General features: G+C 58.6%; 2 protein-coding genes across 6 annotated transcripts; one reads left to right on the forward strand and one right to left on the reverse strand.

The window, feature by feature from the left end:
* PSD (pleckstrin and Sec7 domain containing) lies at positions 1-15,392 on the forward strand. Its single transcript, XM_037064049.1, has 17 exons — positions 1-64; positions 1,258-1,994; positions 2,255-2,357; positions 2,842-3,202; positions 3,944-4,384; positions 5,554-5,748; positions 5,914-5,994; positions 6,200-6,312; positions 6,937-6,995; positions 7,086-7,175; positions 10,970-11,013; positions 12,449-12,639; positions 12,721-12,791; positions 12,906-13,063; positions 13,231-13,375; positions 13,638-13,781; positions 14,590-15,392. The coding sequence occupies exons 2-17, from the start codon at positions 1,341-1,343 to the stop codon at positions 14,818-14,820; spliced, it is 3,081 nt and encodes a 1,026-aa protein (XP_036919944.1). The 5' UTR covers positions 1-64; positions 1,258-1,340; the 3' UTR covers positions 14,821-15,392.
* A 71-nt stretch (positions 15,393-15,463) lies between these two features.
* On the reverse strand, positions 15,464-23,065 carry NFKB2 (nuclear factor kappa B subunit 2). 5 transcript variants are annotated; one of them, XM_037064053.1, is made up of 23 exons: positions 22,960-23,065; positions 21,626-21,718; positions 21,260-21,341; positions 21,102-21,142; positions 20,759-20,857; positions 20,529-20,680; positions 20,183-20,289; positions 19,931-20,089; positions 19,523-19,627; positions 19,309-19,394; positions 19,092-19,230; positions 18,725-18,853; positions 18,401-18,607; positions 18,176-18,317; positions 17,670-17,784; positions 17,364-17,577; positions 17,052-17,221; positions 16,859-16,961; positions 16,592-16,743; positions 16,395-16,464; positions 16,076-16,248; positions 15,842-15,953; positions 15,464-15,742 (listed from the first exon to the last, which is right to left on the reverse strand). In XM_037064053.1, the coding sequence occupies exons 2-23, from the start codon at positions 21,644-21,646 to the stop codon at positions 15,618-15,620; spliced, it is 2,703 nt and encodes a 900-aa protein (XP_036919948.1). In that variant the 5' UTR covers positions 21,647-21,718; positions 22,960-23,065; the 3' UTR covers positions 15,464-15,617. The 5 variants fall into 5 exon arrangements, with proteins under 5 accessions (XP_036919948.1, XP_036919947.1, XP_036919945.1 ...); XM_037064052.1 differs by lacking the exons at positions 21,626-21,718; positions 22,960-23,065 and adding an exon at positions 21,495-21,608 and having other exon boundaries at positions 18,728-18,853; XM_037064050.1 differs by lacking the exons at positions 21,626-21,718; positions 22,960-23,065 and adding an exon at positions 21,495-21,608.
* Between the last annotated feature and the right edge of the window lie 946 nt (positions 23,066-24,011).

The following is a 24,011-nucleotide window of genomic DNA, read 5'->3' on the forward strand; positions in this document are numbered from 1 at the left end:
CACAGCTGAGCTGGGCCCAGCCTCTCCCCTGCCTCTCCTCGGCCCCAGCTCCAGGCGAGCAGCGGTGAGTACTGAGGCAGCCTGAGCCCCGGCTGCGCTGGGGATATGCTGGGGCCCCACCGAGCTTTAGTAACCTGAACCGCAGGGTTGCTTCTCCTGACCTCTGCCCTTACCCTGCATTACCACCAGAGGCCCCTTTACCCCTTTATGGTCCTTCCTGGGCTGGACAAAATCGCACCCCTGGGGGAAGAAGGGGAGGAGAGGGGTCTGGTGCAGCCTCCCCTCCAGAGACCATGGATTGGTGGGGGTTGGGAGAGAGGGTGTGTGTCCCTCCTTAAGCATGGGTGTGAGTGTGCGTCTGTATCTGTGGCTGTGACCAGCAGGTCTCTGTGTGCCTGTGACCATTGGAGAGTGAGGGCCCCTGCATGTATATTTGGGTATCTCTTTGTGTGTTCCAGTTTGATGACAATGTGTGTGTAAATCAAGCATGTGCCTTTCCATTACACACATATTTGTTATGACAGTGAGAGTGTGTGAGGGTGTGTCTTCGAGCAGTGTGTGCCTGTGTCTGTGTGTACTGGAAGGTGTAGCCTGTACATGTGTATTTGTCCCTACACATGTGTGTGCATGACTGTGTGTGTACCTGTATTAAGGACAAAAATGTCCCTTTCCCATTTATCATGTATGTATCAGAGGTAGTGGCCTCTGCTCAGGTCTTTTTCCTCCCCTTTACCCTATGCCTCTCAGCCCCTTATGGTCCCTAGATAATCCCCCCCCAATTCTCCTTCCCTCTCTTTCTGGGGACCTGGATTGGGGCCTCCACGGAGGAACTGCAGGGGGCTCATGGCTGAGTGACAGTGCTGGCTGGCTGACACTCCTGGGCCAGAGGGTGGGGGTGCTAGCCTTTCCCTTCCCCCACCACAAGTAGCTCCAAAATGCCACAGGGACTCTGGGCTCACTCGACTTCTGAAATAGCTTCTTCTCTCCTCCCAGGGTGATGCTCAGGGCCCCCAAGCAAAAGGAGAGGATCCAGGGGCCTATTGTGTGTGGGGGGGCAATTTTTTCTTCTCAGGCCTCCATGAAAGTAGCCCAAGCAGGAGGCTTGATCATCCCCAGGGGTGGGATCAAGGATGCCATCAAGGTGGGCTAGGCCCCTGGTGTTCAGTGGCCCAGGGCAGCTTTCCCCTCCGTGTCTCTGCTCTCCTGCCCATCCAACTCCCCAGCAGTTCACCCCCTGCACCCCTTCCTCTCTTGCAGGCCTCTCTGAAGAGCATGCTGCCCCCTCACTCCCCGCCTGGCCTCGCCATCCCCGCCCCCCCAGCCTGACCCCCGGCCCCAGCATGGCCCAGGGTGCCATGCGCTTCTGCTCGGAAGGTGACTGTGCCATCTCCCCGCCACGATGCCCCCGCCGCTGGCTCCCCGAAGGCCCTGTGCCCCAGAGTCCCCCAGCCAGCATGTATGGCAGCACAGGCTCCCTGCTACGGCGGGTGACAGGTTCAGGTCCCCAAGGCCGGGAACTGGGACGTGTGACAGCACCCTGTACACCTCTGCGTGGCCCCCCTTCACCCCATGTTGCTCCCTCACCCTGGGCACCCTCTTCACCCACTGGGCAACCTCCTCCAGGGGCCCGGAGCTCTGTGGTCATATTTCGCTTTGTGGAGAAGGCCAGCGTGAGGCCACTGAATGGGCTACCTGCTCCTGGAGGCTTGAGTCGGAGCTGGGACCTGGGTGGGCTCTCTCCTCCCAGGCCCACTCCAGCCCTTGGGCCTGGCTCCAACCGGAAGTTGCGGCTGGAGGCATCCACTTCAGACCCACTCCCAGCTGGAAGAGGCTCAGCTCTGCCTGGCAGCCAGGGCCTTTCACACGGGCCACCAGCCCAACCTCAGGTTGGGGCAGATGGCCTTTACTCCTCCCTCCCCAATGGGCTGGGAGGGCCCTCTGAGCACCTGGCCACATTGTTCCGAGGACCTGCTGACACTGGACTCCTGAACCAGGTACGCGACCTCCCTTGGGCTCCTTGGAACCCCAGAGACCCAGTGAAGGGACCAGACTTGGCTCCTTGGCAGTTTGGGGCCCATGGGCTGTTCATCGAACCCTTCAGTCTACTCTAAGTCTGTCCCTTTCTTGCCCTCTGTCTCTGCACCTCCATCTCTGTCCCTGTGTGTTTTCTTTGTTTCTGTCCCATGTTCTTGTGTCTTTGTACATCTGCCTTTATCTCTGGGTGTCTGTGTCTACCTCTTCCTCCTCGGCTTAGGTGGACACCTGGCCCTCGCCCCGGGAAGTCTCCTCTCATGCCCAGAGAATCGCCCGAGCCAAATGGGAATTTTTCTATGGCTCCTTGGGCCCCCCCAGTTCAGGTAAGGCCAGGGCCTGAGGTAAGGGGGACAGGACAGGCCTTCTCCACAGCAGCTGAGGTGTGGTGGGGAGCCTTCCTTCAAACCTCCCCCTACCCCTTCCTGTACTCCTGAGTCAGCTAATGCCTCTCCAGGCTGCGATCTTTCCATCTGTGTTAGGATGGTGGGGAGGGTTTGGGGAATGGCAGCTGGGCTGGGCACCTGCAGGAAGCTAAGCAATGGAGGGATGGGATGGCAGGATATGAAGAACAGAGAAGAGGCTGATCTCCCTCAGGCCCCTTAAAATTGTCTGACAAGAAGTTGATTTGAAATGAGCTCCACTGGTACCGGGAACAAGCTGAGTCTGTAGCAGGAGCAATGGCGGCCCGGACAGTGAAAGGACTTCTTGCCAGTGTGAGGCAGTGGGGCGAGTTCCTTCCTAGGACAGAGTCAGGACAGGAAGCTGACCTGGGTCACCTCCTGATTGGGATGCCTGTGTATACTGCAGGTGCTAAGCCCCCAGAGCAGGCCCCCCCATCTCCACTTGGGGTGGGCTCAGGGCAGGGCTCTGGGGTGGCTGTGGGGCCAGCAACCAAATACTCCGAGACCGACCTGGACACGGTGCCTCTGAGGTGCTACCGAGAGACCAACATCGACGAAGTGCTAGCTGAGCGGGAAGAGGCTGACTCAGCCATCGAGAGTCAGCCCAGCTCTGAGGGCCTGCCTGGCACTGCCCGCCCACCTGTCCCGCGTCCGGGTCCATGCCTCGGTCCTTGTCCCAGCCTGGGCAGTGGCAATGAGGACGAGGATGAGGCAGGTGGAGAAGAGGATGTGGATGACGAGGTGTTTGAGGCCTCGGAGGGGGCCCGGTGAGTGGGGGAGCGGGAGACGAAAGTGGCTTGCTCCTTCCTACTGGCCCGGAGGCAGAGCTGGGGTCAAAGGGACCATGAGAGAGATGAGGGTGGGGTTAGGTGGGTCAGGGCAGCCAGGTGCCAATTGGCTGGTGCCAATAGGGCAGCACAGCAGGAGTTTCTGGACAGAGGCCTGGCAGAATATTGGCGCTGTGGGGGCATCAGCAGGAACCCAGGAGATTAGAGGCAGCCAGGAGAAAGGAGAAAGGGGGTTCTAAGGAAGGATGGGGCTGAGTGAAAGACCAGAGGCCAGAATCAAGCCTCTGGGGGTGTGGGAGCGTCAATCCAGATCCTAGGTCTCGGTGGGAGAGTGGGGAGAGTGGGGGCTTCCCTCTCCATCTCACACCCCGCTGCAGCTTGGAGCCTCATCTTCTTCTCCTAAGACGCTGCCAGAAATAGAAATGGGATGGCAGGAGGGGAGAGGATCAGGGAGAAGGAGGGGAAAGGGAGATTAGCAGGGAGGGAGAGAGAAAGGGGATAGGGTGCTGAGGATGTGCAGAGATGGAGTACCCCACGGGGCACCAATAGCTTGGAGAACCTGTGGTAGGGAGCCCCTACCCAGGCGGCTGTTTTTTAGGGAGGGGGCCTGTAAAAAGGAGATGATAATCCCCCTCACAGAGTCAATATAAAAGTCGAATGAAATGCTACCTGAGAGCTGTCTGTAGGGCCCCCGATAAGAGATTCTTCCTGTCCCTACAGGCCAGGCACCCAGATGCCTCACCCAGGGCCTCTCAAGTCACCTCTGCCCTTCCTTCCTGGGACCAGCCCTTCGGCTGATGGGCCTGACTCTTTCAGTTGTGTGTTCGAAGCCATCTTGGAGTCACACCGGGCCAAGGGCACCTCCTACACCAGCCTTGCCTCCCTGGAGGCCCTGGCCTCACCTGGCCCAACCCGGAGCCCCTTCTTCACCTTTGAGCTGCCGCCCCAACCCCCCGTGCCCCGGCCTGACCCCCCTGCTCCTGCCCCACTTGCCCCTCTTGAACCAGATTCTGGTACCAGCTCTGCTGCAGATGGGCCTTGGACCCAGAGAGGGGAAGAAGAGGAGGCGGAGGCTGCAGCCAAGCAGGCCTCAGGGAGGGAGCCCCCTAGTCCCTGCCGCTCAGAGGACAGCTTTGGGCTGGGGGTGCCACCCCTGGGCAGGTGAGTGATTCCTTTGGTTTCTCAGACCTAAGACCTCCAGGGCTTCAGCAGCAGCTGTTCAAAGGAACAGAGCCTGAGTGTAAAGATGTAGTTTGTATTACTGACCCCTGGAAGGGGTGGTTAGGGGATGCAAATGTCCTGTTTTCCCACTTGGAGGACTTTCCACTGGCTATGGGGAGGGGGCTTACAGCCTGCCCCCTTGGTCTTGGATCCAGTGACTTGAGAAACCATGATTCAGAATTAAAGAATACCCAAGGAACACCCTCCTCTCTCTCCAGGAGGGTGCTTCCCTCCCCAAACATAGCCTCCAACCTGCTTAGAATTCTTGTGACCTTTCCCCCACCCAATTGAGGCTTCTCCCAAAGATGCTGCCGCCAGCCTCCTAACACCTCCCTCCTATGCCACCTCCCCCTCCAATCAGGAGTCTCTCACCCTTCTCCAGGAAGTCCATTCATCAGTCTAACCTTTCTGTTCTCCCTTCTGCCAGCTACCCTCTCAGTCATGGAAGCCATGGCAACAGGAGGGGGTGGCCAGGGAGACAGGGTTGCCTAGCAACAGGAGTTTCCGGCCTCTGTCTCTGGGTGACAGGTGGCTATGCAAGGAGAGCAGCTGGGGTGGGAAGGGAAGGAGAGGAGGAGATGGGAGATGAGGGGGAGCCCTGTGACCCCCAGTCCCCTCTACCCCAGAGCCTCCGTCTTTGTGCGCAGCGGAGGGCCAAAGAGGAGGCTTCTTTCCCGAAAAGGCGGGAGGAGGAAAGACACAAGAGCAGTAAGGCGTCCCCACTGCCCTCAGATCCGTGCCTGTCTACTGTTCCTCCCTGACAGCCTCTCTGTGCCACCCTTGTCCATGTTCTTAGAGACAGAAGACTATGTTCTGAGTAGGGTCAGTGTGGTGATGGGAAATCTGTGGCTAACAACAAACTTAGGGAGCTTTGGGGAAGCAGCCAGATCTCTCACAGTAGTAAGATGGGTGTGGGTTAGACTTGAGACAGGACTCGACACAGAGAGGTGGCAATGATGGAGGGAACCTGTACAGTCTTCTCTCTGGAGAAAATGTCCTCCCCGCGTTCCAGTCTCCCCTTCTCTGTCCTTCTGCCCTGGGGACAGAGGAAGGGGCTAGATGGCCCCTGAGAACCTGTGCACCTCAGAGCTGATGTTCCGCCCTGGCAGTGAACCACCCTTGAGCCAGCTGGTGTCTGACTCGGACTCAGAGCTGGACAGCACGGAGCGGCTAGCCCTGGGAAGCACAGACACCTTGTCTAACGGGCAGAAAGCAGACCTGGAGGCTGCACAGCGCCTGGCTAAGAGGCTCTACCGACTAGACGGCTTCAGGAAGGCTGATGTGGCTCGGCACCTGGGCAAGAAGTAAAGCCGCTGGGCTGGGACTGAGGAAGGGGGAAGGGAGACACATCTGTGGGCAGCACCTCTACAACCCCTCTACCTAATGGCCCAGGTTTTGAGGTAATCCCCCACTTGGCCCCCCTGACATATCCCCTTGAGATGCCACCTGTCTCTCTGCCCTGCCCACAGCAATGACTTCAGCAAACTTGTGGCTGGAGAGTACCTCAAGTTCTTTGTCTTCACGGGCATGACTCTGGACCAAGCTCTCAGGTGGGTGTTGAGCCATCTAAGGGCAGCCCCAGCTCTCCAGGCCTGCTGTGCAGGGCCTCACCTCTGCCTCCTCCAGGCCCCTGCACCTCCCTAAGCTGCCCTGACACCACCCTTCCCAAGCTGGCTGGGCATGCATGGTCAAGAGCCAGAGCTACCTGGTAAGGGGACCTTGTGTGGGGTGACATGCTCCTTCCCTCCTCTCCAGGGTGTTTCTGAAGGAGCTGGCCTTAATGGGTGAGACCCAGGAACGGGAGCGTGTGCTGGCCCACTTCTCCCAGAGATACTTCCAGTGCAATCCCGGAGCCCTGTCCTCAGAGGGTGAGGAGGCCAGGGGCAGGGCTTTCCCAGCTGGTCGCCGAGGCCAATGGGTGCTGTGTGTGTGGATGAGGATGTATGCAGGAAGGAACGAATGCGTGAGCTTGCAGGCCCGTGAGCAAGCCTGTGAGCAGACAGTGCTGACACAGCTGCATGGACATGGGAGTGCGCCTGTGGGCAGGTGTCCTGTTAGGGTCTAGCCAGCATGTGTTGTGAAGAGGCAGGTGACAGGTATGTTTGCATACCAGTGGTCACATGTGTGTGCAAAACAATGCTTGACTTGAGTAGGGATTCTTTTTGGCCACACTGGTCTGCATAACTGCGTGAGGCCGACTTGTTTGTGTTCATGCAGAGATACAGGCATGCGGGTGTTGTGGGGCAAGCAGTGGGCAGCCCCCAGCACCTGAGAAAGCTAGGGAAGGTGGCCTAGAAAGAGAGTGAGGTCCCTTCTGAGAGAGCTGCTGAAACAGAAGTCTTTAGTTGGGGAACCATTCACTAATGGGCTTACGAAAATGTGGTTACGGCACCAGGGGTTCGGAAAGCGGGGAGGAGTTGGGAGTCTGGAAGAGGCAGCTGGGATAAAAGCCCCTCAGAGATGGTGGGGCCTGAATGTCAACTCTGCTCTAGACGGCGCGCACACGCTGACCTGTGCCCTCATGCTACTCAACACGGATCTCCACGGCCATGTGAGTGGGGTCTGGCGGGAGGGAGTTTGGAAAACAGACCCTGTCCAAAGACTTCCAGGTTTACCGGCCTCTCTCTGTTCCCTCACTTAGAACATTGGGAAGCGCATGACCTGCGGAGATTTCATCGGGAACCTGGAGGGGCTCAACGAAGGCGGCGACTTCCCCAGGGAGCTGCTCAAGGTGGGGGGCGGGGCAGGGTACAGGGAGCTGGAGGGGAGAATGGGGCACTTGGCGGCGGTGTCCGAGGAAAGTGAGGTGAGGGGCCTGCCCGGCCCCCAGCTCACACCTTGGGACTCTGGACTCTCGGGACTCAAGTCTGGGTACCTCCCCTTCCCCGTAGCCACACCGGCAGGCTCTCCGGAACATGCGCACTGGCGTGCAGTCGCGGCTGCGCATAGCTGGGGGAGGGGAGGCGGCTCTCGAAAACGCGTGATCTGGCAGCCCCGGACACTGCATTTGTCTTCATCACTACCCCTCCTCCTGTGTTCGCTGAGGACGGGAGGGGTCCCTGCGTGGGGTGGGGGGCACACAGGTATACCACTTGCCTCCTTTGCCTCCACTCCCCTGCCTCAGGGGTCACAGTCACAGAGGCCATCCTGGTACCACAAGAGACACCAGAGGAGGTATAGGGGCCTGAGAGGGACAGAGGCTTTTCCAAGTTGTGGCAGAAAGCTAGCGCCAAACTGGGACTAGATACTGTACTTCCGGCTCCCTCCTACGCAGACTCAAGCCCAGGCCCCTTGAGGCGTTGGTTACCGTGGGGATGGTAGGATGCAAGGAGGAGGGGCTTCTGGGTCCTGTGGGTTCTCTCCTTGACAGGTGATGGTTTCATTCAGGGAGCTGGACTCACTTGAAACCTTCAGGGCTGGCAAAGGGGTCTGTGGGCCACCACATAAAAATGGCTGCATAGGAGTGTCCGTGGGCTTGTCTGTGAGCTTGGGCTGTGTTGGATTGCTGAGTTTGGAGGTGTATCTGACTGGGCAGTCCACTGTGAGTTGGGGGTATGCCTGATTTGGGTCATATATGTATGATTTAGGTTGTGGGCAAACCAGGGGAGTTTGTCTGTGCTTGGTGTGCTTGTGCTTTAGGGCTGTGATTTAGAGTGAGTCTGAGTTGGGGTGTAGGTTGGTTGTTTCTGTGGTTGTGGTGTACATCTAAGAATTGGTTGTCTTATGGCTTGTGTCTGTGAGCCGAGTGTATGTGAATTAAAGACTGACTTTCGAGGTGTGCATCTGGATTCGTAGTGTCCACGAGCTGGGGCGAATGTGGATTGGTGCATCTGGTTAGTTGGGGTGTATGTTAGTAAACTGGGGTGTGCGAACAGGAGTTGGGGAGGTAGAAGCGGTTCAATGAGTTGGATGAGACCATGCTATTCCAAGGCTTTCTCCGTCCTGCGCCGCCGTCTAGCCTCGTGGCAGATCCTGGTTCAGTAAAAAAGGGCCGCCAGGAGGCGTTCCGGCCTCTACTCAGCCTTCCCCCCGTAACCCTGACGAGGAAGGAGGGAGCTCTAGACCCTACAGGGTCCGCCTACCTTCACAGCACCCGCCTCCCCCGCGGAGGGGCTCCCGGCGCCAAGCCCCAGCGCAGCCCGCCCCCACACAGGTGCTCCTCGCCAGCCTCTCTGGGCCCCTCCCCCGTGGCGGCGCGCCCGCCAGCGCCGCCGAAGGGGGCCCCTTCTCGGTCCGACGCCTCCATTTTGCGCCGTCCCCGCCCCAGCCTTCGCCCTCCCCTCCCCTCCCCTCCCCTCCGGTCGGCGCCCCCCTCCCGCTCGCCGAGCTGCAGAGCCGCCAGAGACCACAGCGCCGCCGCTGCCGCGCGGTGCTGCGTTGGTGGGAGCCCGGCCGGGCTGCTCGCTCGGGCTGTCGGGGAAGCCGTCCGCGGGCCCTCCGGGCCGAGGGCGGGCGGGGGCATGGCCGGGGGCCGCGGCGCGCCGGGCGGGCCAGCATGATCAGCGTCAACAGCATCCACAGCAGCGCCGGGCGGCTGCGCTCGCGCTCGCTGTGTTCTGTGCGCTACGGGCGCACCCACCGCGGCGCCGAGACCCTGTGCTACGGCTGGCCGCAGCGCTCGCGCAGTCTCAAGCCCGTGCTCTACACTGACCTGGTGGTCAGCCGCCTGCAGAGCCGCAAGAAGAAAAAGGCGGTGAGGGCGTTGGGGCTGCGGCCCACGCCAGGCTGTGGGGGGACGGAGGAGGTTGCCGAGGGTGGCGAGGCTGAGGGGGCGGCTGGAGGGAGGCACCTTAGGCTGCATGAGCAGAGGGGGACATCGCTGGGTCTGAGGGGGGAGCCCATCAGGGACGGAGCCCATGGGTAGCCAGGGGTGGGCATGGACTGGAGCGGGGAAAGCACAGATCCTCTGACCAAGGTGCGCATCTCGAACCGAAGGGCCTTTGGGTCTTCTAGATGGGTGCATGACTTTGGGCTCACGGATGGGGTTCAGGACTTTGAAAGGAAGCTGTGGTCGGGGGCCACAAGGGGTGCACTGGAAGGCTGGAGACAAGGATTGCAGGTTGGGTGTCGGTGGCCACTTCAGCCTCCTGGCCAGAGTTGAAGAGTGAGGGTTTAGAGTCCAAGCTTTGCTGGGTGTGTGCTGGGTGTGTGCTGGGAAGCTGAGTGTGCACAAGCCTGGGTTACGCTGTGTGTGTGTATGGGGTGGTGGTGGTGGAGGCTGTGGGGTGTACTCAACCCTGGACAGGGTGTGCCCATGTGGTCTGTTTGGCATGGCGGCGGCTGGGAGAGAGTGAGACCTTGGTGTGTTGGGGGTGGCTGTGTCCCATCACAGAGAAGGCACCGACGTCACCACTTCACCCAGCTCACACGCAGACAGCATCACATGCCATACGCTTAGCCCAACACTCACATGCTGGGGACACACCCACTCACAGATGGGGCTTTGGGAAGCACCCCCACAGTGGGAAGTACTGGTGTGGACCCGTGTTGCAGGCCACTCCCAAGAAGAGGGGTACCCTATGCTACTAGCCCCCTTCTCTCCTCTGACCACCCCCCAAACCCAGGCTGTCTGTACTGAGGGGTAGTGACTGGTTCAGGAACACAGGAGGAGTTTGGGTGTGTAGGGTTTGGAAGCTAAAACTACTGTTTAAAAGAAAACTTTAAAAATTTTTAATGATTTTTAGAGAAGGAGAAGAAGTGGGAGAGAAAGAGAAACAAGCATCGATTTGTTGTTCCACTCACGTATGCAGTCATTGGGTGGTTTTTGTATGTGCCCTGAGGGGGGATGAAAGCTGCAACCTTGGCGTGTGGGGTGATGCTGCAAACAACTGAGCTCCCCAGCCTTTCAAACTAATGCTCACAGCCCACTGACATGAAGTTTGGGCGTGGGCTGGGGGCCGGACCACCCTGATGTTTGGCCAGGCCATCTGGGTTAGGGGTGGGTCTCAGCCTGTCCCGAGGTTGGGAGCCAGAGTATGTCCTCATTAGCCAAGGAAGGTGGGGGTGACAGAGTGAGTTCCCATTCCTGGGCCTCAGTTTCACCGTATGCTCTGTGTGGTTTCATCCTGGGAACAAGCATCTGTGTGGGAAAAGGAGTGTCTTAGGCTGCTCATTTCCATTTTCTCCAGAGCTGTACTTCTCCCACCTGAGATCTGAGCTGGACTGCCTCTTAACGATAACAACAGTAGACGGCAGTAGTGGCTGCCATTTACTGCGCAGTGGTCACGTGCCAGGATGCCCTGTGCTGGTTGCTTGCCTTTCGTTAGACCCGTGTTGCCGTGTCTCTTCTTCCCCATGGATACTTGCTTAGAGCCCTGGAGCTGCAGTGGCGGAGCTGGGCCTGGGTCTCAGGACTCTGCTCCAGATCCTGTGTTCTCCGTGATCGCAGCCTGCTGCCCTCTCCCCCAGTTCTGTCTCCTCCCCCAGGTTGAGAGGGAGGGCTCCGAGCTCTGGCACTGGGGTACCTGGGGTGCACCTTCCTCCAGGACTGACCCACACTGCCCTGATTTGTTCCTCCCTCCCCAGGCCTTGTACAGCTCCATCAAGAATGAAAAATTGCAGTGGGCCATGTGAGTCCCGGGGCTGTGTGGTGGGGGGCAGGGCTGTGGGGAAGGGCTGCCTGGGGAAGCGGAGGGAGTGGCGGTGGTGAGCTCTGTGTCCTGGGACTGTGGGGCAGGGGCGGTAGGTGAGGCTGTGAGAGGCAGTGCAGCAGCCTCACTTCCTTCTTTGGAGATGCCTGCTCGGACTTGGAGCTCTGTGTCTTGTCTCTGGGTGGGTTGTTATGACAAGCTGGGTTGGGGTGAGTAGTCACTGTCATCCTGCCTGAGAGGAGGGGCGCTGAAAGGGAGGTGCCTTGGCAACCCTGTGGGAAAGCAGAAGTCTCTGGCGGCAGGGCCCTGAACCAGTAGCGTGAGAGTAGCATGAGAGCCACCTCTTGGGTCCTAGAGAGCCCATAGCGTCACAGAACAAGGGACTGCGTTATCTACTCTTACAGCATCAGCGGAGACAACTCAGTCAGTCTTGGAAGAGTCCAGGCTGAGAGAGAAGGTCCAATTTTAGCCTTGGTCCCCTGGTCTGAGGGTAGAGCCCTCATCCCAACAGTCTGTAGATCGCTCATGCTTCTGGTATGTGCGAGAGTCCAGTCACTGCTGGAGCTCCCAGAGGGTCGGGGCGCTCCCAGCGGAGGCAGAGCTTAGCACCAGGGCAGCGTGCAAGAGCCTTCTTGGAGGATTGGGACTTGCGGGCAAGCCTTGAAAGAGGGGGAGCATTTGTTTGGGAAAAGAAAGTGGGAAGTTGGTATTTGGGAGGTAAACACGTGGTGGCTGAAATGAGTGTGGGATGGGGCGACCAATAGAGGCGGGCCTGGTTGGAATGGAGGGTGGAAGGAGAGCGTGTTGGCGGGGATGGATCATGGGCTGCGTGTGGGAGGCACTAGGGAGCTTGCAGGTTCTTGAGCAAGGAGTGACCAGACAGAATCACACTTTTTAGATGACACGTGACAGAGCCTGCTGACCAGGATGTACTAGGGGACCACCAGGAAGCAGCTGCGTCTGCCACCCTTTAGCCAGCAAGCTGTGAGCTGCTGCTGGGTGAGGCTGAGGCAGCTGAGTCAGACGTGGGTCTGTCCTGGTGGAGGAAGGTGTGAGGTTTAGGGGAGGGGTGTGTGTTCAGAAATGGAGAGGATGGGGCTGGTTCCAGGGGAGGGGAGGAAGGGACAGACGTGGCACTGCCCTTGGAACTCTAACCTTCGGGAGAGGCCGTGCTGCTTCAAGGAGCCCTGGTCTGAGTCAGGACACACAGCTACCTTCTGGGGGGCCCTGGTCTGAGGTGGGAGCCATGGCTCCAGGTGCCTCAGGTGGGGAGCCACACCCTTCAAGAGTGGCAGTTCCCCTACCTCCAGCTCTGCAAACACTGGAGGAATTTTCCTGGGTGGGCAGAGGCCAGGATCGAAAGGGGGGTGTGTGGCTTCATAGCCAGCCCCTTCTGAGGTGATCACACCTGCAGAGACGAGGAGGAGCTGAGACGCTCTCTGTCTGAGTTGGCCGACCCCAACCCCAAGGTCATCAAGAGGGTCAGCGGGGGCAGTGGCAGCGGCTCCAGCCCTTTCCTGGACCTGACTCCCGAGCCTGGGGCTGCTGTCTACAAGCACGGGGCCCTGGTGCGAAAGGTGCACGCAGACCCTGACTGCAGGAAGAGTACGTGGCCTGATGGGTCTGGGGAATGGGTGGGAGCGGGACTGTGCAGGTCCTCCTGTGACCTGTCTTCCTTCCCCGCAGCACCTCGGGGCAAGCGGGGCTGGAAGAGCTTCCACGGGATCCTCAAGGGCATGATCCTCTACCTGCAGAAGGTCCGGGGCCAGCCCAAGGGGTGGGGGTGAGCTGGCTCGGGGCAGTGTGGCTGGGTTGGGCAAGGCCAGGCTGGGGCTGTGGCTGTGGCCACAAAAAAAGGTGCACCCCCACAGGAGGAGTACCAGCCAGGGAAGGCCCTGTCGGAGGCTGAGCTGAAGAATGCCATCAGCATCCACCACGCGCTGGCCACTCGCGCCAGTGACTACAGCAAGAGGCCCCATGTCTTCTACCTGCGCACAGCCGACTGGCGGGTGTTCCTCTTCCAGGCTCAGTGAGTGCCTTCCTCCTGCCCACTCCAGACCCCTCCTGTCCACTCCCAACTTGCTCCCCCTTGTCCCAGGACTGATTTTTCCTTCTCAGGCCAAATCCCAAGCCAGGACTGGCAGTCCTGGAAGGAACCCTGGTCCCAGGTCCCAAGTAGCTGTGCTGTCTCCTCAGGAGCCTGGAGCAGATGCAGTCCTGGATCACTCGCATCAATGTGGTGGCCGCCATGTTCTCTGCACCCCCCTTCCCAGCCGCTGTTAGTTCCCAGAAGAAATTCAGCCGCCCTCTGCTGCCTAGCGCTGCTACTCGCCTCTCTCAGGTACTCCCAGCTCTGGCTACCTGGCCAGGGCGATAGCACGGGGCAGGCCAGGCAGAAAGCACTCAGGGCTTCAAGCTACAATTATGCAGATGTCCCTGCACCAGGACACTGGTCAGGTGTGGCGGTGGTGGCAACTGGAGGCTGAGCCTCCACTCCACAGGCACTTCATTCATCTTAAGGAAGGGACACCTTTTAAATAAAATTTGCACAGAAGTACTCTGTGTGCTAGAGAAACCCTGACCATGCTCCCCCTGGCCTCCAGGAGGAGCAAGTGCGGACCCACGAGGCCAAGCTGAAGGCCATGGCAAGTGAGTTGCGAGAGCACCGGGCTGCCCTACTGGGCAAGAAGGCCCGGGGCAAGGAGGCTGAGGAGCAGCGGCAGAAGGAGGTCTACCTGGAGTTTGAGGTGAGTCTCCTGGGGCACCTCTCTCCATTGGCAGGACCTGTGTCCCAGCAGAGGCTCAGACTAGTGGCTGAGGGTGTGGACTCCCGAGAGGGGGACCAGCTGGGTGACCAGGGCAGGTTATTTACCGTATTTTGCCGTGTATAATGCACACTCTTTTTGCCCAAATTTTTGAGGGAAAAATAAGAATGCGTATTATATGTGGGTAGTACTATTTCTGTATCTATATACATGTTTTTAATTCTTTTATTTATGCTTATGCATTAAAGTGTAACCCTAAAAAATAATGGTATCCATACACAAAACAATACCCTGGAATATGATAACCGGTTTTGTTTGTAAATATACATAAATAAGAAAATTGAATGGAAAATTAAAACAAAAGACTTTTTTCCTGAAAAGTTTGGGCCAAAAACGCAGGTGCTCTTTGTATGTGGGAGCACGTTATACGCGGCAAAATACAGTGCCCCCTCTCAGCGTTCGTTTCTCCTCGCGGGACAGCGAGAATATTCTGCACTCACAGGGGTAATGAAGTGAGAGGTCTGTCGAGTGCTGTTTTCCCAGCTCTGGTAAAGGCTTGAGAAACGTGGGCTGTTAACACTGGCAGCCTTGAGAGGGCCTGCAGAGGGCCACCACACCTACTAGGGCGCTGTGTCACAGTCTTTGGGGCTTGGGTGGCTTCAGAAGCAGGCCAGAAGCTGTCATCTCCCAGCCTTCTTCAGAGTCCCTCCCCGGTCCGGGTGGGGTAGACACGGGGTGGGAGGGGCAGGGGGTGCAGGGCTGGCTCATTGCCCCCGCCCCTCTGCCTCAGAAATCCCGCTACGGCACATACGCAGCACTGCTTCGGGTCAAGCTGAAGGCAGGCAGTGAGGAGCTGGACGTGGTAGAGGCAGCACTGGCCCAGGCCGGGAGCACGGAGGACAGAGCACCCCCACTTCACTCCAGTCCCTCCCTGCAGCCCAATACCTCCAGTCAGCCCCGGGCTCAGTGTCATGGTTCAGAGCCTCGGGCAGGGGCAGGCAGTGGACGGCGGAAGCCCTGAGTTGGGAGTGGGAATGTGTGGGGGTGCCCACTGGACACCTGCATGACATGGCCTTGCCTGAGCCCGGGCCGGCCTCGGGCCACCCGAGGGCCCCTTGGCCCAGGGCCCTACCGCGCCGGACGCGGTGTCCGGGGCAGTGCAGGGCTAGGGCATGGGCCTCGGGAGCCTAGGATGAGGGCCCCTCTGAGACCCCCTTTTTGTGATAATGTTTTGCACTTTTTCCTACTAGGGGCTGGGGAACAGGGGCCAGGGCCTCTGGACTTTTGATGCTTTTTTTTTGTGGGGGAGGCCTGACAACATTTCTGCTTTCTGCTGAGACCACCCTCACCCCTGACACCAGCAATCCCCCTCCGTCCTGGGCCCTGGCTCAGACACAGGCCAGGAGTTGGGGCTGAGCTGGCTTTCCTTCCTCCCTCTCTGAGGGCTCACCTCTCTCCTTCCAGAGGCGGAGGAATGTGTCCATGCCTAGGCCCCTATACACAGGCCAGGACAGCATGGCCTTGCTTTCCCTCCTTCAGTGGGCCCTGCCCTTTGTACAGCCTCCACCCCCATTAAAACTGCTCTGGACTTGCTGGCTGGACTTCCTTTTCTCTCCAGTGCCTAGCTTGGGGCCAGCGTAGGACAAGTCATGGAAGGGCTGCCATAAGTTGGGGAGGGGGTGAGGCTCCCCCCTTTCCCATGAAAATCCTTTATTTATCCCAACTGAGGGGTGGACACGGGGTGTTAAATAAGGACTAGAGTAGGTAGGGATGCTGTACAGAGGGGCCCAGGATGCGGGCTGGTAGACAGACGGCAGTTCAGTGCACCTGAGGCTGGGGGTGCCCATGGCAGAGCCCTTCTGGAGGCTCAGGGGGTGAGCCTAGCTTCTCGGCCTCCTGTTCCACTGACTGGCTCCCGTACGCACTGTCCACTTTCACTTCTGTTGGGGGAATGGACACAAGGAGCGGGACAGGGAAGAGTCAAGGCCTCGGGTCGCCCACCCCGTAGGCCCAGATGATCTTCTAGGTAGGACCCCTTTTACCTGTGCTGGGCAGTTTGTCTCGAGCCTCAGGACCCCTCAGCAGCCTTACTCCCTCCTCTAGGCCCATGTCAGACAGAGCTTCCAGCAGGCCTCCCAAGTTCCCACCAGCCAGCTAGAGAGGAGGAAAAAGCATGAGAACCAGTTACAGTTAGGTGTGGGGTCAGGAGCCCTGGGGCCAAGGAAGCACCTGGGATCTGAGATGGGGAAAGCAGCCAGGGGACAGGTCCAACTGACCTTGTAACTGCGCAGGAGGCTGCCACTGGGCGAGGCTGTCTTTCGATATGTGTCCACCAGACTGCGCAGCCCGAGCCGTTCTGCCAGCTCAGCCCAGCTGCCCTGAGCTTCTGGCCCATCTAGCAGATGCTCCAGGTTCTGTAGGACTGTGTCCTCGAGTGGCAGCTCTGGCCCTGAGGGGGACACACACAGAGATGTGCCCGTCACCTCCGGAGGTGGGTACGGGCACCACTCTTCCCCCACAGTAACTTGCAGACAGGGCAGGTCCCTTCCCATGTGAGCAGGGGGCTGGGAGCAGGCATGAATGAAGAGATCTCACCTGCACAGCTGGGCGGGGTCAGGGGGCGTGCCACGGTGTCCTGAGCAGCATTTAGCAGCAAGGTCTTCACCTGGAGAGACAGTCTCAGCCTTGACTCCTCCCACCCATACTTAAGCCCAGGTACCAGAAACTTTGGTCCCCACCCCTAAGCCCAGATGCCCGGTTCCCAGGTACTTCTAGTCCCAGGCTGGCCTCACCTTGGAGCTGCGAGTGAGGTCAACAGGCGTGTGGCCCCGGAAGCTGCTTCGGGTGCCCCTCTCAGGCTCCTCAGAATCTGAGTCGCTACCGGAGGTGGGAGGTGAAGGCAGGGGGCACAGGGGCTCCTCGTTCTCTGCATGGATGTCAGCACCTAGGGGATGGAGGTACCACGGGGCCTCGAGTTCAAGACTGAAAAGTGGGGGCCCTGGGAGGTACCTCTTTTCTCCTCCCCGTCTTGTTCACATGCCCCTGAGGGTGAGACTAACCAGCCTTCAGAAGGAGGCGGGTGAGGGTTGGGGATCCCAGTCCAGCTGCCAGGTGTAGGGGTGTGTTTCCCGCAAAGGTGCGAGCATTCACGTTGGCATGGAGCTGCGGGTACAAGGGAGCGGTTGGTCACAGCGCCGCCTGCCACTGCCCTACTGCCTTTGTCCTCGGCCCCTCCGCAGTCCTCATTCTCACCTTGGTGACCAGATGGGTGACCAACCGCAGCTCCTCCATCTCTGTGGCTAGATGCAGGGCTGTTCGCCCCCCCTGCCGCTCTGCAGCCTCCACTTCAGCCCCATTGTCCACCAGCAGATCCAGGCACTCAGGGCTTCGGGCACGTACCGCCAGGTGTATTGGGTACAGCCCTGAGGACACAGGATACTCTCCTTACAGCTGTGACCCCCCTAACCAGCTGATATCCACACCCTATGTCCACTCCGGGCTCTCACCAGTTACCCTCCCTGGTCCCTACCCTTGCCCCTGACCCAGATGAGGTGAAGAACTCACCCTCAAAGTCTGGCATGTGCAACAGCTGGGACATGGTGGGAACCCCGCTCTGCAGTAGTGCACCCAGCAGGTCCGGGGCGCTGGCACCTGCCCGCAGCGCCAGGTGCATCGCTGAGTCTCCATGCCGGTCCAGTAGTGCTGGGTCTGCACCTACCTGCAGCAGGAAGCTCACCACGCTGGTCTGCCCAGTGATCACGGCCAAGTGCAAGGGTGTCTGGGGATGTATGCAAAGTGAGCCAGGACCACCCACGGCTTAGACCCATTTGTCTTCCAATCCCCAGCCCCTTGCCAACAGGGGCCCCTAACCTGGTGCAGGTGGTTGGTGAGGTTGACCACACCGAGGTGCCGAGCATGGTAGATGACATGGGCTATCTGCTCGATGACACTGGTCTGCCCGTGAATAATGGCCAGGTGCAGTGGCCTGTGGGTTGGGGAGGGGCACTCTGCTTTAGCACACCCAGCTGGTCAGAGCATCTTCTACCCTGAAAACCTCACAGCCTTCACTGTCTGCTTGGAGGGGCCTGCTGAGCCTAGACGTCTTCAAAGGCAATGCGGCATCTGAACTTTATCCTTTCTGAGCACATTTTGAGGTAGATAAACACGATTATTGTGCCCCTTTAACACTTGACAAAGCTGAAGTATAAAGATATCAAGTACCTTGAACAGTACTAGTACATCACGAGCCCGGACTTGAAAGTGGGTTTGTTCAACTCCAGAGCACCCCACGACCTTCCATGAATCACCGAACCTGAGTCACTAAACCTCAGACCCGGACCCTGGGAGCCTGTTTCCCCCACCGCCCGCCCACCTACGTGTCTCCGTTCTCGTCCTGCGCTGTCAGCAGGTGGCGCTGTCCCGCCAGCAGCGCACGCGCATCTGCTGTGACGCCGTAGTCAAGCAGGGCTTGGGCACTGCGCCGTGCCAGGCCGAACAGGCGCGCGTTGTACTCTCGGGCTGTGGGCGACAGGGGACGTGGGGCACGGGTAGGTCCTCCTCCACCAGTAGGTCCTCCCTCCCCTGAATTCCGGGGGCTATACCTTGTTGTAGCAGCTCCGGAGTATGCGGTTTGCTCTGGGAGGTCTCGGGGGACGCGCAGGGCTCTGCTGCTTCCTCCCCAGCATCCCCGGGCGACCTGGCGGCCATCTGTGCCCCACCCCCGCCTCCCGGGTAGCAGCCCATTGGGGCCGAGCCGGACTGGTAGGGGCTGTAGGCCAAGGAGGAGGGGAAAAAGCCGAGGCTGCCACCTGTGGAGACAAGCAGTCAGTGGGTAGGAGGCATCCAGAACTCTCCCAGATCACCTCTCCCACTTCTCCTTTTACCCCTCCGTCCTCTATCATCCTTCTCACCACCAGCCCTCTCACCTCCTCCTCCAGCTCCTCCATAACCCCCTGCTGAGCCTCCAGAGCCTCCACCCATGTGGGAGCCACCACCAAAGGGCTGGGAGAAGGTGGGCAAGGCTTTCCTCCGCTTCCGCTGCACCTCCTCCTTGTCTGGAGGCAGAGGGAAATGAGATGTTAGAACCCCAAGTCGCGGGTCATTTAAGAACCCTGTCCCCAGGTTGGTATACATCCTTTCCCCCAAAATCTTCAGGCTAGCTCTTAGAGACCACCTCTTTCTGGGACCTTCCCTACTCCTAACTTGACTCATGGGTGCCCTGATCTAGTTCTTGGGACTTTCCAGCCCAGCCCCCATCTTACAGCCCCCCTGGGATCTTTAGGCCAACTCCACCTTCCACCAGAGGGTAATAGGTGAACTGTTTGGAGTCAGAGACGTCCCCGCCACGCTTGCGCTTCAGTTGCAGGAACACAGTCACAGGGCGCTCAATCTTCATCTTGTGATAGGGAGGTGTCCGGAACACAATAGCATACTGAGAGGGAGGACATAAGGTGTCATCAAGGCCTTGGCCTAGATGGCCCCCCCAGCCCTGGCCGTGTCCCTAGGGTACCTGTTTATGAACATCTGTGGGAGAGAAGTCCCCAAAGGCCTGCCATCCATTCTCGTCATCCTCATAGAACCGAACCTCAATGTCATCTGCAGGGAAAACTGAAGTTTGGCCACAGCACCTAGTGGAGTCTCCAAGGCCTTGTGTCCTGAAGTTGCCCTGGTTCCCAGTCCTGACACCCAGCACTCCCAGCTCCCAGCACTGGCTCCAACCTCACCTTTCTGCACCTTGTCGCAAAGCAGATAAACCTCATCTCCACCCCGCACAGAGCCGGCTGTCTTGTCCATTCGAGAAATCTTCAGATTTGAGGCCCCAGGAGACTCTGTGGGGGGGGGAGAGATCAATTACTTGAGATGATATAAGAGTCATGGCCCAGCAACAGAGATAGGTGCTTTCAGGCGTCATCTGAACAACGCTAAGAGGTAAATAAGCCACTAGTACTGTCATTTACCCAAGACAGAAGAAGCCATACTCAGAGAGGGAACATGACTTGCTTGAGATCCTTCAGCTCATACGTGGTGAGGCCAAGTTCCAACCCAGGCCTAACTGACTCCACAGCTTGAGGTTGCTTTTCATGTTCCCTCTGACACCCAGGTATCATGCCCCAGGTCATCAAGGTACTCACTGCTATCGTGGATGGGCTGGGAGATCACGGGCTTCAGGGGCAGGGAGAAGGAGCCGTCACTGGCCCGAAGGAAGGCAGAAAAGCGCAGCCGCACAATACTCAGATCCATCACCTTTTTCAACTCCTTGGCCTCCTGCTCCAGCTCCCGCCGCTCGGCCTCTGTGTGGTGGGCATGGTGTGACCTCTGGATTCTTCCTCCTTCTCTACTCCTTCCATGACCACCTCCCGGGACTTCCTCCCTGCCCACCATACCCGTAAGGCCCTGGGGCCTGGAGCGGAGTCTCTGCCTCTGAAGTTTTTGTATCATAATCTCCATCATGTTCTTCTTGGTCACATGCAGGACGCCTAGGTTGTTAAATCTGGGTGGGGGAGGGAGAGTCAGAAGTATTGCAGGCAGTTCTTTCCTCCTGAGGCACCCGCCCCACTGCTCTACTTCCTCTAGGAAGTTTTTCTGGTTTTCACTTGGGGCCTTGGGTTCTGGGGCCAACTTAAGTCTCTCCCTTGGGTGAGATGCTAGGCTCAGAGAGGTAGGCTGGAGCCTAGGACTGGCAGACAATGAGGGGCATGCCAGTGGGAGCCAGGGGTAGGGGGCACCTACTGGGCAGTCATGTCCTTGGGCCCCACAGACACGGCGCAGACCCCCAGTTCCGAGCACTGCTTGCCCACCAGGCTGTGGGCGTGAGCACGAGGTGGGTCACTGTGTGTTACCAGGTCCACTTCGATCTTGGCTGGTCCCTCGTAGTTACAGATCTGGGAGGGTAGAGGGTTGTCAATAGGACCCCTGGTACACTGTCCACTATCCCACCCTCAGGCACCATCCTTGCTCACCTTCACGGTGGGATAAGTCTTCCGGCCCTTTTCACTGGAGGCACCTGGCAATCCTCCATGGGAGGGGCCTTCACAGCCATATCGAAATCGGAAGCCTCGCTGAAGGTCCCAGGGTAGAGTGACAGTGTGACCAGGAGAGATTCCCCCCACCCCTACCCCAGAGCCAGCTACCCCCTCTGCCAGCAGTGAGCGTAATGACTGGTTAGTGTCCATCTTGAATCATGGCTATCCCAACCCAAAGTGGCTTCTGTGGTCAGTGACCCTCCCCATGGCCACCCAGCTACAACAACCCCATTTGCCTCCAAAGCTGAGCAGCCCCATACCATCCCTTCCACTCACTCACCTGCTTAGGCTGTTCCACAATCACCAGGTAGGGTCCATCAGCTGAGGACAGAGGGGCCTTGCTGATCCAGGATCTCTGAACCCCTCCCCAAGGCAGAAGGCACATGCTCCTCCCTCTCCCACCCTCTAAGGCAAGGGGAGGTTAGAAGATTTACTTACTTGTCTCTGGGGCCGGCTCCTTGGGCTCCATCATGGACTGGTTGAATTTGAAATCATCATATTCAATAATGCCATCCAGACCCTAGTTTGGAGGCAGATGGGGCTGTCGGCTGATTCTGAGCCACCCCCAGGGCCCTCCAACTCCCAGCTCTCTCAGTCTCGGTAATCACCCCCTCTCCTCCTCAAGCCCAGAGCTCCCATTAGAAGCAGTCTGCAGACAGAGAAATTGACTAACAGGCAGGCCGAGATCATCTGAGGGCATCACAGGTGTAGGGGAGCAGAGAGGGGACTCCGGCCCATCGGCAGACAAGCAGACAAACACAGTGGTGGGGCAGCCGACTGGCTCTGGGGCCAGAAGTGACTCACTGGGCCGTAGCAATTCTCCATGTCTGTGGGCTAGGCCCAGTGCTGTCCGGTGGCTCCGGCCGGGTTCTCTTTCCCAGAGTTTCAGGCGTCCGCCTTAGGTAGGAGGGAGTGGCGGGAGAGAAACAGATCAGGTCCGGAGTGGGGGGAGAGGGGGCCCAGATTTGGGGGAGGGTCGGATCTCCTCCAGCCACCCGTCCGGGTGTGGCGGGAGAGATCCGGTGGAGGGCGAGACCCGAAGCTGGGCTGGGCCGGGGAAGGGGCAGGAAAGTTAGAACAGCTTAGGAAAGTCCCGAAAATACCAAGGGGAGGCGGGGCCGGAGGGGGCGGGCCTGGAAATGACGCAACTGTCCACGCCCCTGCGGCGGGAGGGGCGCCAGGTCGGCAGTGGTCGGTGGACACCCTGAGTCTTTGCGGGAAGAGGGGCATCCAGACCCAGGGAAGCGCCGGTGGAAGTTAGGCCCCCCTCCTCCCTCCAGGGCAGGTGTCCGGGACTAGAGGGTCTTTCGAGGCCCGGGGAGGCTCCTAGTCGTGGACGAGTCCCGCCTCCTACCCTCTTCCCCTCCCCCACCCAGGAGCAACCTTGGGATTTTCTACCCAGAGGGAGGCCATGGCTGATTCACCCGGGGGCTTTTGAGGGGACATTCCTGCTGTAAGATGGCCTTCTCCCCGAAGGCCTGTAGGCGGGGGCTCTTCCTATTGGGGGGCCCCGGGGTTCTGCCCCAAGAGCCAGTCTCTTGGGGCCTGGGGCGGCGTGGGGGGCGGGGAGGAAAGGTGTTTCTCCTTCTTGGGATGGACCCTTCTCCCCAAAACACATCGACACTGGTTGATTCCCACACGCCTCTACCCCAGTCCCAGTGTGTAGTACACGTGTATCTCTATCACAGGTTTACAAATGTATTTCGGCCCATGTGCTGGCGTGCGTGTGGTGTGTGCGTGGCATCAACATGCGTGTGCTACAGGCGAGCTTGATCTTCTCAGTGTGAACACGTTTGAGTTAGTCTTGATAAGTAAGGGCACAGGTGAATATCTTTGAAGTTTGTACGTGAACACTATGGGTCCAGGCACCTGTGAACGGGTGAGCATGTTTGTGTGTGTACGTGTGTACGTGTGTGCGAGTGTGAATACATGGACGATGCTGTGCATTCGGCGACCACGTTCGGGCCCGCGTGTCTTTGTACAAGAATGTCGAGCTGTGTATCCTGGTATCTTGTTCGTGTGCATCCCCTGCGTGTGTGTTCATTTGCCGCTCTCCAGTCCTGGGGCTCCGTCAGTTACCGGCCCTCCCGCCCTTCCCGGTGTCTCGGCCACCCAGGGGTTTGAACCCGGCCACTCACCGCGGCGGCGGCTCCGGTTCCGGCTTCTCTCCCGGCCCGACCCACCTCGGACGGGTCGTGACACCTCTTGGGTCACTCAGGCTCCAGTGGGGAAATCCCCATTTCCGCCCCCGGGAGGGGGGAATTCCCGTGACGTTTCCTACGTCACGCCCCCTGCCCTTTCTCTTTGGCTGAAAGTTTAACTCCGTACGCCCACAGCCAATCAGGAGCGACTAAGGCGTGTCCTTTAGGGGAAAGTATTCACCGGGCGCGGGGAGTGGAGGTGACTGTCAGAAGGCGCGGGCTCTCGCGGGGAGAACAGCTGAAGGTGGGATAAGCTAAAAGAGCGCAACCCCCGGCCCAGGGCCCCGACTCCAGTGTCCTTACTCATCCAGGCCTGCTTCTAACAGCTGGCAGCCCCCACTGCTACTCGGCTTATGCTGTGCCTAACGCTTGGTCACTTCTGAAGCCGGGGAACCCCAAGAGGAAGCTGTTGGACCCTAACCCTCCGATCCCCCGCCTGGAGCAGGGCCCAGCTACCGGGAAGAATTAGGGGAAGAGGAAGGAAGTTGTCGTTGCAGTCGTGCCAGAGCGCCACCTGGCGGCCTCTCTGGAGCCGCAAGGAGACTCCGTAATCATCCTGCTTCTTTTTCTTTATGTGTGTGTGTGTGTGTATTATATGTTATATATATAATTGATTATGCTATTACAATTGTCCGTTTATTCCCCTGCACCCTGCATACCTCCTCCCACCTGCTTTCCCCCACCTTTAGTTCATGTACGTGGGTCATACTTATAAGTTATTTGGCTTCTCCATTTCCTATACCATTCTTAACCTCCCCCTATTTTCTACCTACCATTTATGCTACTCATTCCCTGTACCTTTTCGCCCCCACCTCCCTCCCACTCCCCTGCTGATAACCCTCCATGTAATCTCCACTTCTGTGATTCTGTTCCTATTCTAGCTGTTTGTTTTTGTATTTTTTAGCTTTGGTTGTTAATAGTTGTGAGTTTGTTGTCATTTTACTGTTCATATTTTTATCTTTTTCTTAGATAAGTCCCTTTAACAGTTC

Source organism: Sturnira hondurensis, unplaced genomic scaffold (genome assembly GCF_014824575.4).
Source record: "Sturnira hondurensis isolate 20B ecotype Veracruz unplaced genomic scaffold, ASM1482457v3 Scaffold0014854, whole genome shotgun sequence".
In the NCBI taxonomy this organism is placed as follows: Eukaryota; Metazoa; Chordata; class Mammalia; order Chiroptera; family Phyllostomidae; genus Sturnira; species Sturnira hondurensis.